Here is a 13,582-nt window from a genome sequence, read left to right as displayed (position 1 = left end):
GAGCTGCTGTTCTGCTGCCCCCTCTGTAATTTAACAGCATCAGCTTTCATATAGTCATTGTAACAAACAGGCCTAACAACAGACATAATCACTGAGTTTGTCGAAAGCCTTTTTTAGACTGGAAGATGCATGCCCAGATTATTAAAAGGGTGGACAAAAGGTTGATTTTGTTCCCATGAGCACTTTACCATTACTTTATGGGAACCCTTTTAGCCAGGTTGAGAATGGTTTTAATCCCTCCAAACATTGCCTGTGGGGTTTTAAGGATTGGAGCTCTGCAGTGATCCTGCTTTAACTGCTTTATCCTGACATTTTATTAAAATAATGTATTATGCAGTATACTGGCCAGAGAAGGGTTTGTTTGTTTGTTTGTGCATGCCAACATGGTGTAGTGGTTTGAGTGCTAGCCTATGATTCTGCAGACCAGGGTTCAAATCCCAGCTCGGCCTTGTAAATCCACTGGGTGAACTTGGGCAAGTCACACTCTCTCAGCTTCAGGCATGGCAGTGGTGAACCCCCTCTGAAGTAACTTGCTAAGAAAACATACTAAGATAAGGTTGCCTTAGGGTTGCCATAAATTGGTAATGACTTGAAGGTACACAACAACAAACAACAACATATACACTGCTTTTTCAAAACAAAGTTTGAAATGGCTTATAAAATAATAAGTAGCACAAACCTATAATTCTGTGTCATACAACACACCCAGTAATCCCGCTTCATATGGGCTTCAGACATTTCTCTGCACTTCAGCAAGCTTACAACTTTAACAGATTCTGTATTGCTGATTCATTCTCAATTTCATAGAATAAAAAAGGCCTGCAAAGGGCCATGTAGCTCCCTGCCTTGTAAGAATACACAACTAAAGTAGGGTTCACAGATAGGATCCATGACATGTCTCCAGTAACTTTAAATCTGTGCAGTGATACATGTTATTCACAGTATGCCAGTGCCCTTTCACACTGTAGAGTTATAGTGCTATGATTCCACTTTTACTGTTAAGGCACATCCTGTGGAATCCTGGGATTTGCAGTTTAGGAAGAAGCATTTACAGTTCTCAGCTGGAGAGCTTTGGTGCCTCCTCAAACTACAAATCCCAGGATTCCACAGAAGGCAAATTTGGCAGTTAAAATGGAATTATAATTCTGTAGTGTGAAAGAGCTTCTCACACTGCAACAAAGAAACTGTAGCTGAGAGGCAGTGAAGTATCCATGGACACCTGTTAGCATATTCATTACCGAGTTTTTCATAGTCTTAATTCACCAGTTTGTTATGGCCCAGATTTTTGCTCTAAAATAAACAAATCCAGGTGATCCTGCCAGACTGCAGAATCATTTAAGTCTTGTCAAATGCAGCTGAATAGTTAAGCCTCCTTTATTATCCTTTCTGCACTAGGTAGTTCTTTAGATACAACTTTAATCCTACTGGCTGTTATATGCTCTTTGATAGTTTTGTGGTTCTTATTTTACTTTTAATTTTTTTTTTGCATTTTCATTTTAACTGTTTAATTCCTTTTTCTATATACGCCTTGAGAATACATAACTTAAGGTATAAAAATATGTATAGTAGGTCAATAAATAAGCATGAACCTTATTCTTCATTTAGTGTTAACACTGACTGAGCATTAACATTGTATCCTGAAGCTAATTCCAGCCAAATCTGCAGCCTGATCCAATTCATGTTTACTCAGCAGCAAACTCCCACTGAGTTCAATGAAACTTACTCCCTAGTAAGTACCCTTAAGTTTCCACTCTGCAGCACTTTTCTATGGTACAGTGGGAGAATTAAATATGTGATTAGTTCAACTGCTTAACCTCAGTGAGAAGTAGGAATATTTAACTAAATCTAGATTGAATCTGCTGTGCTTTCAACACAAAATGTGCTCATAGAAGAAAGGTATATCTCCACTTGAGCTTGAAAGTGTTCCTTTTTTGGACAACTCTCTGAACTGGAAACCTTTTGGTGTCTTACACTGCATAATGGTGTCATAAAGGACTTTGGGGGTGGTAGAAAGTGGTACCAGAGGGAGAGCAGAGAAACACAGCTCTGTTATCAGAACAAACTGCTGTGATTGCTTCTGACCAGCCCACAACATCACAGGACAGCGTTTGCTGCCATCCTCCCATTGTCAGTATGCCACACTTATACCACACAGGGAACTGGTCAGCCACTTATGTCAACTTAGTAGCAGAAAACATAGTGGCAATAGGATATGCCTCATTCTCATCTTGCACCATGCAGTTCTCAGGATTCTCTGAAAAGAGGGAAATGACACCAATGCCACAGGCAAGTATATCATCCAAGCCATCTCTCAAAACCAGGCATTCCAGAAATAGACAATTTGGGGCAATTTGCCACTGCAGAACCTGGCTTATGTTTGTTGTGGGTGGATCCATCCATTTCAGCTTTATTCTCTTTTTTTGCATAATGTATCTGACGTAACTTTCTGGGCTCAGATTCAGCCTCATTAATACTCCATATGTTCTTCTGTGTAGATAAATGTGCTGTACATAGCACACAGAACCGGTCTGCTGAAATCTGTTCAGTGTAGGAGAATCACTGTTGATGGCAGTACATCTTTGTCACTGATAAGAATATCCACCACTCTACAGTAGAGTTTTTATAAATAAATTAAAAGAAAAGTATCTCTCCTTCTCCTTCTCTGACCGTTTGTTCTATTGGTTGAAAAGCCTGGGATTCTATCTTTGTTCCAGTGAGCCCAGAAGCCCAAACATGTTATGTGTTGAGAGAGTTCCCTGTTCAACATATTTCAAACAAAATTGCACAGAAGAGTTATCCTTGAATGGAAGGTAATAAAGATGGGATCTTTGCAACTGATGTTGGGAAAGGTCTAAGCTTCTTAGGGATCCTTCACCTGCGTAGTCTGTTTATCATAGCGTATGGCAAACCTCCATCCATCCTGTATGAACAAGGAGATAATACAAATGAAAAACTTATTCTTATAGGGAAAAATGTAATTTAGCTCATGCAAAGTAATCTTATTGCAAGGACATGGCTAGAATCCTGTTGATTGATCCCAATTAGAGTAGGCCCATTGAATCAATTGTTGAATAGTGAGAAAACATGTGGTTAAATCAATTTGGCTCTGCTCTAGTTGAGACTAGCAGTTAGATCTAGGTCCATGTAATGAGTTTGGGGCTGGTGCCTTTTTCAAATATTTTAGGAAAAACATTGGGTCATTATTCTGTCTAATTCAGCACAGCAGACTGCCTACCAACAATGTCTAGCTACATGCCTCATGCAAATTTACTGCAGTCATAAAACAAATCGACAGTATCTATCCCCTGAGGTAACCTTCCAGCTTTTTTAAATAATTCGGAAAGAGAAACTGAATTATACGATATAAAAAGCTAATTCAGATTCCTTTTTCAGATTATTTTATGAATAATCTACACTCCTCTAAATGTAAGGGTGGAAATGTGCAGTCATCCACACACTGCTTAGTCACAGTTCCCATTGTTCCTATGTGAGGGATGATGGGAAGTGCATTCCAATATTTGTATTGCCACATGTTCTCCATCTCTGCTCTTATCCACATATGTAATTATATGATCATGTAACAATAGGTTAGATATGAATATACCCTTCCTTTTGTACATATTATGTTTGATGGCTATCAGTTTGATTCAGCCACATTTTTGTAGTCATTTTTTTTTACCATTAAATCATGTCACTCACTGAATGGCAGGAACATCTCAAGGTTCCAGACAATGAATACAAACCATGGTATGTGTTCGTAACTATGATTTGTAACAAACCATAGCTTGGGATAAAATCCAGCTTTGACTATGATTTGGAAACGTACTCATACAAAGCACATACATTTCCCATAACCTGTTTCTATGGGTGAATTCTGTGGGTTAATTCATTCCAGTAATCAAATGGAGAAAAAGCATCCATATAGTAGCAACATGAAGCCAACTTGATGTGTCACAGCCACTTATCAAATGCTTTGGCCCCATCATGTGGAGAGATTTCACGGCATTTCAGCACATTGATCACCACAGAAGGAAATAATAATAATAATAATAATAATAATAATAATAATAATACAATCTTATCAAAACTCGAGGCAGGGTACAACATTATATTAAAACACATAAACATAGCACACATGAAAATAATTCAATATCAAATTAAAAATAGTCTCATTTAAAATTCATAGTTTAAAATCAACTGGCCTGACGGAAGGGAGGTCTTTAACACTGTTTTAAATTCAGACAGCATGTTAAGCTGTCAAATTTCTCTTGGCAGGTCATTCCACAGTTTAGGGGCTGTCAATGAAAATGTCCTCTGGGTAAAACCACCTATCTAGCTGAAGTAAATGTCCCTCAGAGGAACTGAGTGTAGGAGGTCATTATATGAGAAGAGGACAACCTGTAGGGTATCTGGACCCAAATCATGTAGGGCTTTAAAGATAACAACCAACACTTTGTACCTTCCCTGGAAAGTAACTGGAGCCAGTGGAGCGACTTTAATATTGATGTAGTATGCTCACTTTTAGATGCATCACCGATCAGTCTGGCTGCTGTGTTTTGAACTAACTGAAGTTCCTGAGCTTGGTAGAAAGGTAGACCAATGCACTGCACAAGTCCAGTTTTGAGATTACAAGTATGTGCACTACCATCTTTATGTCTTCCAATTCTAGGAAAGGATGCAGGTAGATTATCAACTAAAGCTGATAATCAGCTGATAATAATAATGACCACTAAGTGTGCCAAGGTACCGACACTAAATTTGCTATTGCACATTTCCCCAAATCTCTTCTTGCCAGCTGGGCATACAGTGCTATATAGAGCACACACAGCAAATCTGGTCTTTTCCAAGAAAGTGGCAGTATATATTAATCTTCTTAACATGCTAAATCACTGGATTGTAAAAAAGAAAAGAAAAGAAAGCCTTACTTTACTGAAACAGCTTTGGAGACTTTTGGTTTAGACTGGCCAGAGTAGAATTCCACCTTGTACTTCAGTTCTTTGTTCTAGAAGTTGAGGGAGGAGTAAGTATGTTTGTTTCATTTAATAAAACCATAGTATCATAAAGATGGAAGAGATTGAAACAGCCATGTAGTCCAATCTCTTGCCATGCAGGATGACAGTTTAAATTTCTGAATGATGCCCATCCAACCCTTCTTTAAAGACTTTCAAAAAGAGACTCCACCACTCCATGAGTCAGTCTGTTCTACTGCTGAACAGCTCTTATTGCCATGTTCTTCCAAAGGCTTAGGGAAAACCTCTATTCTTGTCATTTAAATCCATTGGTTCATGTCCTAATTTTTGGAGCAGCAGTGAACAATCTTACTTCACCTTCTACATGAGATCCCTTCAGATATTTAAATATGCCTCTCACAGACTACATGTATCCAACTTCTTAAGCCATTACTCACAGAGCTTGATCTCCAGACCAAAGATATAGCCAGGCTCTTGAGGGCTTGGTTGTAGCTCCTCCCATTATGATGATGCTATAGGTGTCCCACATACAGCAGAACACTGTAGATTTTACAGTCAATCTACTTAGATTTTGTGCAGAGAAATGTGATTAGGGAAAGAGGACCAGGAAACACCATCTTGAACTTTGCTTCTAGCAGAACAATGTTTTGGCTTAATAGGAAAGGAAAGATTGTTTGGAAATATTCAAAAAATGTTGAAAATCATGTTTTTCAAGTGTCAACAAACTGTGATGAGAAGAATCCTGGACTGATGAATATCTTCACAGTTAGGTGTAAAATTCTCAAGTCGTTTTTGTCCAGAGAACAGCACTCCACCCTCCTCCAGAAAATGATATTTCAGAATAAGTCCCATATTGCAAATAAACTTTGAAAACCACACAGTTTTCAAAAGACTCCCTCATAGTGGGAAGGAAATTGCTAAAACTGCTCATCCCTTCCATCAAGAAGGAATGTAAGTCAGGAATTAGATCCCTATGAGTTAGTCATAGGCATGGTGAAACATTATTTTACCTCATTTTCTGTACAATTGATAGAATTTTGTCTCAACTTTGCAGGATGAAACAAGTATGGAATGGGACCAGTAGGATCACAGATTGAAAAAAAAAACATATCCAGCTGTTCCTTTACCTTTGCTTGGAGCATCTCAATCTTTTCTTTCAGACTTTCTATTCTTTCATCTTGGAGTGTTAATTCATCATTCAGTTCTTCAATCTGAAACCAAATGAAAATTAGAAATAAAACTTGTTAGATGCTTGTTTCTTACACTGTCAGTTTTCTCACGAGGAGAGGATCAGGAGACTCTGCACTGTCAAGAGGGTCCTGTAAAGCAGCATCAGTTTTCAGCAGAGCAAACAGATTTCCTCTTCAAAGACCTAGCTATGTTAGTCTGGGAAATCAGTGTGCAAAGAGATCTTGTAGCACCTTTGAGACTAAAGGAAAGAAAGAAGCCTGTAGCATGAACTTGTGAGGAAGTAGACTCAAGTCTACGAAAGCTCACGCTACCAGCTTCTTTCTTTCAGTTAGTCTCAAAGGTGCTACAAAATCCCTTTGCACACAGATCTCTTGTCACTCAACTGCAAAACACAAGACTTCACTGGCTATATTAAAACTACCAAACCAAGTAGAAAGGGTGAAAGCTTGCAGTGAACAGCCATCAAAAGCCATCTATACAGAAATTAATGTTTATCTAGCATCTTTAGCTGTGTGAGACACAGAAACCTTGGCTATACAGATTCTTCTTTCTTAGGTTCTAACTTCATTTTATCCACATAACATTTTTTTACATATCAGGAAAGCATTTACTGTATATATTCATGTACAAATCTAGAAATTTTAGTCAAAAAATTGACCCCCCCAAAACCTGTGTTGACATATCCATGGGTCAATGTATATATATAAGTACATGCATATATGTAGGTAAATATTGTACATTAATTCTTACTTTTTTTAAGAAAAGGAATCATCCCATTCTCTGAGTAGAGTAGCAAAAGGTGAGAGCTTAATCTCTCCTGGGAGCACCTGAAAGAAGCAATGGCTGTCCTCTACTATCTCTCATCCATCCACCTTTATGGTAAACACAAAACAGTTGTGCCTTACAGAATTTGCAAGTTCTCTGGCATCATTTCCCTTCATTGCTTACATCCTTTGTTATATGCCCCTAAGTTTTACCCTTGACTTATTCATAGGTCATATAAAAATCCATAATTTTGACTCCAAATCTATCCTTGACTTATATGTGACATCAACTTATAGTCAAGTATGGCGGGATACAGACCGCCCAAAAAGGGCGGTCTCCCGCCACCCTGGTTTCCTGCACGAGGGAGCTGCAGCAGACAAACCGATCGGCTCCTTCGTGCAGCAAAAAGAATCCACAAAAAGCAGGTTCTTTCTGCGGTGTGGTTGTGACACTGCAGTGCGCCAATGGTGCACTAGCGGCATCACAATGATGCCGGGATGTGCGGACGCTAGGCGTCTGTCATGTCAAAATGGCAGTGCCCATATGTACAGGGCACCGCCATTTTGACACCCTTGTCATGTGCGAGGGGCGAGTTGCGTCTGGAAGCGCTGCCCCTTGCACGTAATGATGGTGCCCCATAGGGCCCATCTGTACAGCGCCCATATAAGGTATTTTAATTTTGTCTTGCTATTATGCTTTTGTTTAGGGTTCTTACCAACCATGCCCTTTTCTAGGGTACTCCATTCCATCCTACCTCTCCATCTGTCTTCCACTTCACCAGCAACATTAAATCAGCATTCAGGGTTACTGGTAATTCTGTTTTGAATGGGCTCTCCTGAGAATTTCCCTACTTTAAGGGACCTCTCCTTTGATAAATGTTTTTTTTAAAAAAAAACCTTCAAGTTTAGGTATACTCCTAAGCCTGCTGGTATGCCCCCATCGTGTATCAATGTTGCTTTTGCTACTCAAGGCCGCATGCACAAAAAACGTGTTTGCTATTTGTGTATAGATTTTGCTGACCTGTTGAATCACACTATGTAAGTTTTGATGCTGGGAATGAATCACACTGTCCAAGTGGCTAATTTGTTCCTGAAGTGTGGAGATCTCTGTCTGAAGTTCGACACAGCTGGTAGAGAGAAGGAAAAAGGAAAATGTGTTCACACAGAAAAGCATGATGGGATGAAAAGCCACTCCTCAAAAGAGATGTCACCTTATGCATAAAATCTACACAAACATTATGGATGATTGGCAGTTTCACATGACCCATTGGTACAATGACCAGTAATTTTCTTAAAGCAAAATCTATACAGTTGCTCTCCTATTTTAATAGAAAAATATTCTGCAAGAATTTCTCATTCAACCACCAATAAATAGTACATATTCTTTTGTGGATGGCTCAAGTGGCATCAAGCAAACAGAGGTAGACATTAGATCAAAGGGAAAGCTCAAATTCTGTAATAGGCACTAACCATTCCTCAAGGTTTCAAATGTTAAGAGTCATCTCGCACACTGGGAACAGTCATGGTTTTTGTTTTTTTTGTAAAACACCTACATTGTCAAGACATAGTGGAGTGGGAAGAATGAATGGCAGGGTACACACCACCAGAAAGAGGCGCCTCCCCGGCGCCTCTCTTTGCTCTGCAGGAGCACTGCAGCAACCAAATTGCGTGGTGCTCCTGCGGAGCAAAAAAGGAGCGCCTGGAAGCGGCTCCTCTTTGTGGTATCGTTCCGACGCCGCAAAGCACGAGGGAAATCGCGATGACCTTGCTTTTGGTGAGCGTGCCACATCTGCGGCGCCCTCGTCACGTGCGAGTTCTGCCAGGCGTGTGGGTGCTCCACCCACCAGGCAGCCCTCGCACGTGACGAGGGCGCCTCAAAGGCACATCTGTTCCAGGCCATAATGCCCATCTCAAAGGCAATGAAAATCATTATTTAATTAAAATGTCCTAATAAAAGTCAGATCAAGGTAGCAATATCATCTGGAAATATAACACAACACTTTAAATGTTTGATTTAGAAGCTAATTTACAGAAGTTTAGGTTGGCTGAAGGATTCTCTTAGTAGTAATAACAACAACAACAACTCACAAAAACTTAGAATCATACAATCATAGAGTTGGAAGAGACCACAAGGACCATCCAGTCCAATTCCTTGCCATGCAAGAATACACAAAGCACTCCTGACAGATGGGCAGCCAGTGTCTGTTTAAAAACTTCCAAAGAAGAAAGCTCTATCACACTTCAAGGGAACATATTCCGTTGTTGAATAGCTATTACCATCAGGAACATTTACCTAATGTTTAGGTGGAACTCTATTCTTGTAGCTTCTATTGCTCCATGTCCACGTCTCTGGAGCAGCAGAAAACAAGTTTGCTCCATCTTCAACGTGACATCCTTTCAAATATTTCAACATGGCTATCATGTCACCCCTTAAACTTTTCTTCTCAGATTAAACATACTTAGCTTCCTAAATCACTCCTCATAAGGCATGATTTCCAGCCTTTTCATCATTTTGGCCATCCTCCTCTGGACACATTGAAACCAAAAGGACAAGTTGGTAATCACAAGTAATTGAAATCTGGTTGGTTTCAGTGAGTCTACTGTAGGTCCATATGGCAAAGTCTGAATCCAGCTCATACAATATCAAGTGTTCTGCTCTTAATTAGTACAAAGACTGTCTCTAGCCTCTTGAAAGCTGACAAAGGCTCATAAAATTGTACTAATTAAAAGTAACAAAAATTTGTGAATTTCTCTGAAGATGCCAGCCACAGATGCTGGCAAAACGTCAAGAATAAACTCTTCTAGAACATGGCCACATAGCCCGAAAAACCCACAAAAAACAATTTGTGAACACTTTGCAAACCTTTTGGTATTTTCAGCATTTGACATCATCTGGTGAAGTTTCTCTTTTAAAACCTTTTTCTTTTCATTCAAGGTTTTCTTCTCCTAGGAAATAGAAAAATCACAAAATGTACATACATTTCTGATGTGTAAAAAAAGAAATGGAAACACAACTTTTCCATTTACTACTCCTCTTTTTCTTGAACAGCTCTGAATATTGACATTTCTCCCACCACTCCTTTGGTTTACTTACATATTTCATATTTTTGTAATGATCTCCATGTGGCTGATCTATGTACATACACAGAGCTCAGGAAAAAAAAACTTTTTTGAACTCCCCAAATCCACCATTCAGTCTGGCCACTGATCATGCTGGCAAGTGACAGCCAGTAGCATCAGTAGGGATGGTGTCACATGTTGCGGTAATGCATGGTGTCACTCTCCCTCATTGATCTCCTCCCTTACCACACTATACAGAATCCTTAGTAATGTTTTTGTACTAATATTACTCATAAATTGTAATTCCTATAAATCACTGAATGTACTGTACAGTAGTGGTAATAGTTGTGAAATAAACAACTAGCAAAATTAAAATTATACCTTTAAATTGCAGTAGCATGTGCACCGACTAAACATATTCACATATACATAGTTAAAGTGTGGTTAAAGTGAAAATCTGGTAAGAGGTGATGTTTTTAAAGAAAATTTAAAATATTTTAAAAATTAAAATAAAATAAAATTTAGGGTTTTTGTTTTAATTGGGACCTCTCCTTTCACCTCCCACTCACACCATCTCTTCCACTGAGCTCCAACATTTCAAAGGGATGCTGGCAAATGCCACAGCCTATTTCTACCAAAAGATGTTGGGGCAGATATTTGGGGATCAGTGGTGTCACCCCATTTTAGGGTGTCACCTGGTGCAGCTGCAACCCCTTGCACCCCCCTAATGACATCCCTGGTGACAACCATGCTGGCTGGAGGATTCTGAGAGTTTCCATTTTAAAAAATAACCTTTTTTAAAAAAAAAATCTCAAATACCTTCCATGTATTAAGAAAGTTATGGATTTTAAAAAAGTTCTTCCCAAAACTGAGCCAAACTAAATTCTCATTCATATGCATATGCCATCACTGAAAGGGCAGCTGATGCTGTACCTTGATAAAGCTAATTATGTGTGGGGCTAGGGAGAAGACCATGTGGAAATTCGATGTATATTGCCTTGAGTTTTATCAAAGGAAGATGAGATATAAATGAAAGAAATAAATACTAAATATTAACATGGAGAGATACCCTGCTGGGCAACTACCCCACCTGCTAATGTCTCCTTGTACTTTAGAAGAAAAGAGGGTTATTTGAGTGGGATGGCTGGTGACAGAAAATCCAGAACATATCTTTCTCCTGTCTACTTTTGGGCAAAATTATTTAGGCAAGACTTTGGCTATTAACTGCTCATATTTTTGTCTTTTTTAGTATATTTCAAATTGGTGTTTTTAACAGGATTTCTTGTTTAAAGCATTTTATATACTTTTTATTAAACAATTTTAGCTGCACTTTGTTTTTAATCTGTATTGTAAGCCACCATGGGTTCTGTGCCATGAGAAAGATGGTATATTAATTGAATGAATGAATGAATGAATTGATTGATTGATTAATTATTGGGAAGAATCTTTTCAGAATAATCAAACAACACAGAGCCTTTAGAATACATACACATACACTTGGGCCCCATCTTCAAAGCATCTCATTATGTGTAGTGTAATACAGCCAGGCTGTGGTTTTTTGAAATAATTTCATTTCTGTTCACTATTTTAATAAGCAGGACTGAAAGTTGAATATACTTTATTCAAATGCTTGGGACCAGAGGTGTTTTGGATTCCCCCCCCCCCCCCCCTTTCGCAATACAAGCATAACATAATAAGATACTTTGAAGATGGGACCCAAGTGTAAATAACCAATTCATTTATGTTTCATATACACCTTATACTCATAGCCTGGAGGTAATTTTATACACAATATTTTAAACAATATTGACCACGAAACAACATTTGTGTACTGTATACTGAACCACTGGAAAGCACCCATGTGGACAATTTTTGAGTATTTTGGATTTCAGAATTCTGGATAAGGGAGATTCAAGCCATACATGAAAAGACTGCTTGTTGATTTTGAGAATGGTAGCCCAAGAGGTTAGCACTTCTTGATATTTCTATACTGTGCGCTAAATTAACAATGACCAGACCTCAGAAATGTGACTGTTTTGGACTACATGTCTCAGAAACTGCCAGCCATCATGGACTCTAGCCATAAGAGCTGGGGAACTCTAAAACTTTTACTCCGAATAAGTGACTTTTCCAGGTTCTAAACAGAACATATCCCATGGGTGTGAGTGCTGAAGAGAAAAAAAAAATCTTTAAAGCTTTTTATTCCTTCCTTCCTTCCTTTCTTTCTTTCTTTCTCTTTCTTTCTCTTCTTTTCTTTTAAAAATTATCTTACAGTTTTTAAAATTCAGTGGTGTTTTAATATAATAAACATGCCTAATTGTGTGCAAAGGGATCTTGTAGCACTTTTGAGACTGACTATGTAGAAGAGGTTGTAGCATACGCTTTTGTTGACTTCATCTACTTCCTCAGATGTCAAATTGTGTTTAATTGTGTTTTAACTTTTCTATTATCAGGTTTTTAGATTTTGGATTTTTTTGGATTTTGGAATACCTGTATTCGTATATGCATACATAATGAGATAGCTTGGAGATGGGACTCAACTCTAAGCACAAAATTAATTTATGTTTCATATACACCATAGCCTGAAGATAATTTTATACAATACATTTTTACAAAGTTTGTGTTCATTGAACCATCAGAAAGCAAATGTGTCACTATCTCAGACACCCATGGAAAAAAATGGGTTTGGGAATATTTTGGATTATGGAATCCTAGACAAGGGAGACTGAACATGTATCTTGTTTTCACTGACTAATGTACCATACAGGAAGAAAGCCAGCATATCAGATGATAGATAGATAGATAGAATGACAGACAGACAGACAGACAGACAGACAATCTTTTGGGATGTAGCTTTATGAGGGATATAACAAATTTCAAAGGATTCTCAACCTGATGCCTTAGCTGAGACTCTGTTAATGAAATGTGATCCCTTTGGCTTCCAAATGAATAACAGAACAGATGGTGATGCTTAGATTTTAAGTCATGCATTCATTGCAATAACGTCTCATTGCTAATCATTATTTACTACAGAGGAAGTGGTGTTTGTTCACTGTTAGTGCTGGTGAATCAGCCGAGAATGCTTGAAAAGGTTTTGCAAAAGAGTTTGCCAATATATTTGAATGATAACAAAGACACATGAAAGTTGTAGGCGTCTGTAGGCAAACTGTTCCAAGGCTGTCATAAATTGGCTCTCTTCTACTATTTACCAAATCAATATGAGTATTTTTTTAAAAAAATCATCAAATGGATCCTATTTACACCCACATTAGAAAAAATACTTTCAATCTCTGCTCCCACATGGCATTATCAATTTTATGCTATTTGCACATTGATACAGAGTGCCATGCAAAAGTCCGCCCACAAGCAAGGAACCTGTAAATACATATGCTTTTCCATTTCTAGTGTGAAAACCATTTCATCTCTGCTATACATAAATGTCTTCAACAGGAAGGTGGGTTGAAAAGGTACATCAGATAAACAATAACCAGCACTTAGGTCTAATATGCACTGCAGAAATAATGAAGTTTGACACTACTTTAACTGGTCAAGGGGTTGAAACAGACAGGATGGGACCGCAGCGACCAGATCACGTGG

The 13,582-nt window shown here is 38.4% G+C and overlaps 1 protein-coding gene across 1 annotated transcript in view; it reads right to left on the bottom strand.

The window, feature by feature from the left end:
• Positions 1 to 1,127: 1,127 nt before the first annotated feature.
• CCDC68 (coiled-coil domain containing 68) overlaps positions 1,128 to 13,582 on the bottom strand; it is a 37,899-nt gene continuing 25,444 nt past the window's right edge. The window contains 5 exon segments of the mRNA XM_042453509.1: positions 1,128 to 2,920; positions 4,926 to 5,002; positions 6,098 to 6,181; positions 7,947 to 8,052; positions 9,789 to 9,871. Coding sequence (XP_042309443.1) covers positions 2,872 to 2,920; positions 4,926 to 5,002; positions 6,098 to 6,181; positions 7,947 to 8,052; positions 9,789 to 9,871 — 399 coding nt within the window. The 3' untranslated portion in view covers positions 1,128 to 2,871.

The sequence above is a fragment of the Sceloporus undulatus genome, chromosome 2 (assembly GCF_019175285.1).
Source record: "Sceloporus undulatus isolate JIND9_A2432 ecotype Alabama chromosome 2, SceUnd_v1.1, whole genome shotgun sequence".
In the NCBI taxonomy this organism is placed as follows: Eukaryota; Metazoa; Chordata; class Lepidosauria; order Squamata; family Phrynosomatidae; genus Sceloporus; species Sceloporus undulatus.
This window is presented reverse-complemented; position numbering and strand designations above follow the sequence as displayed.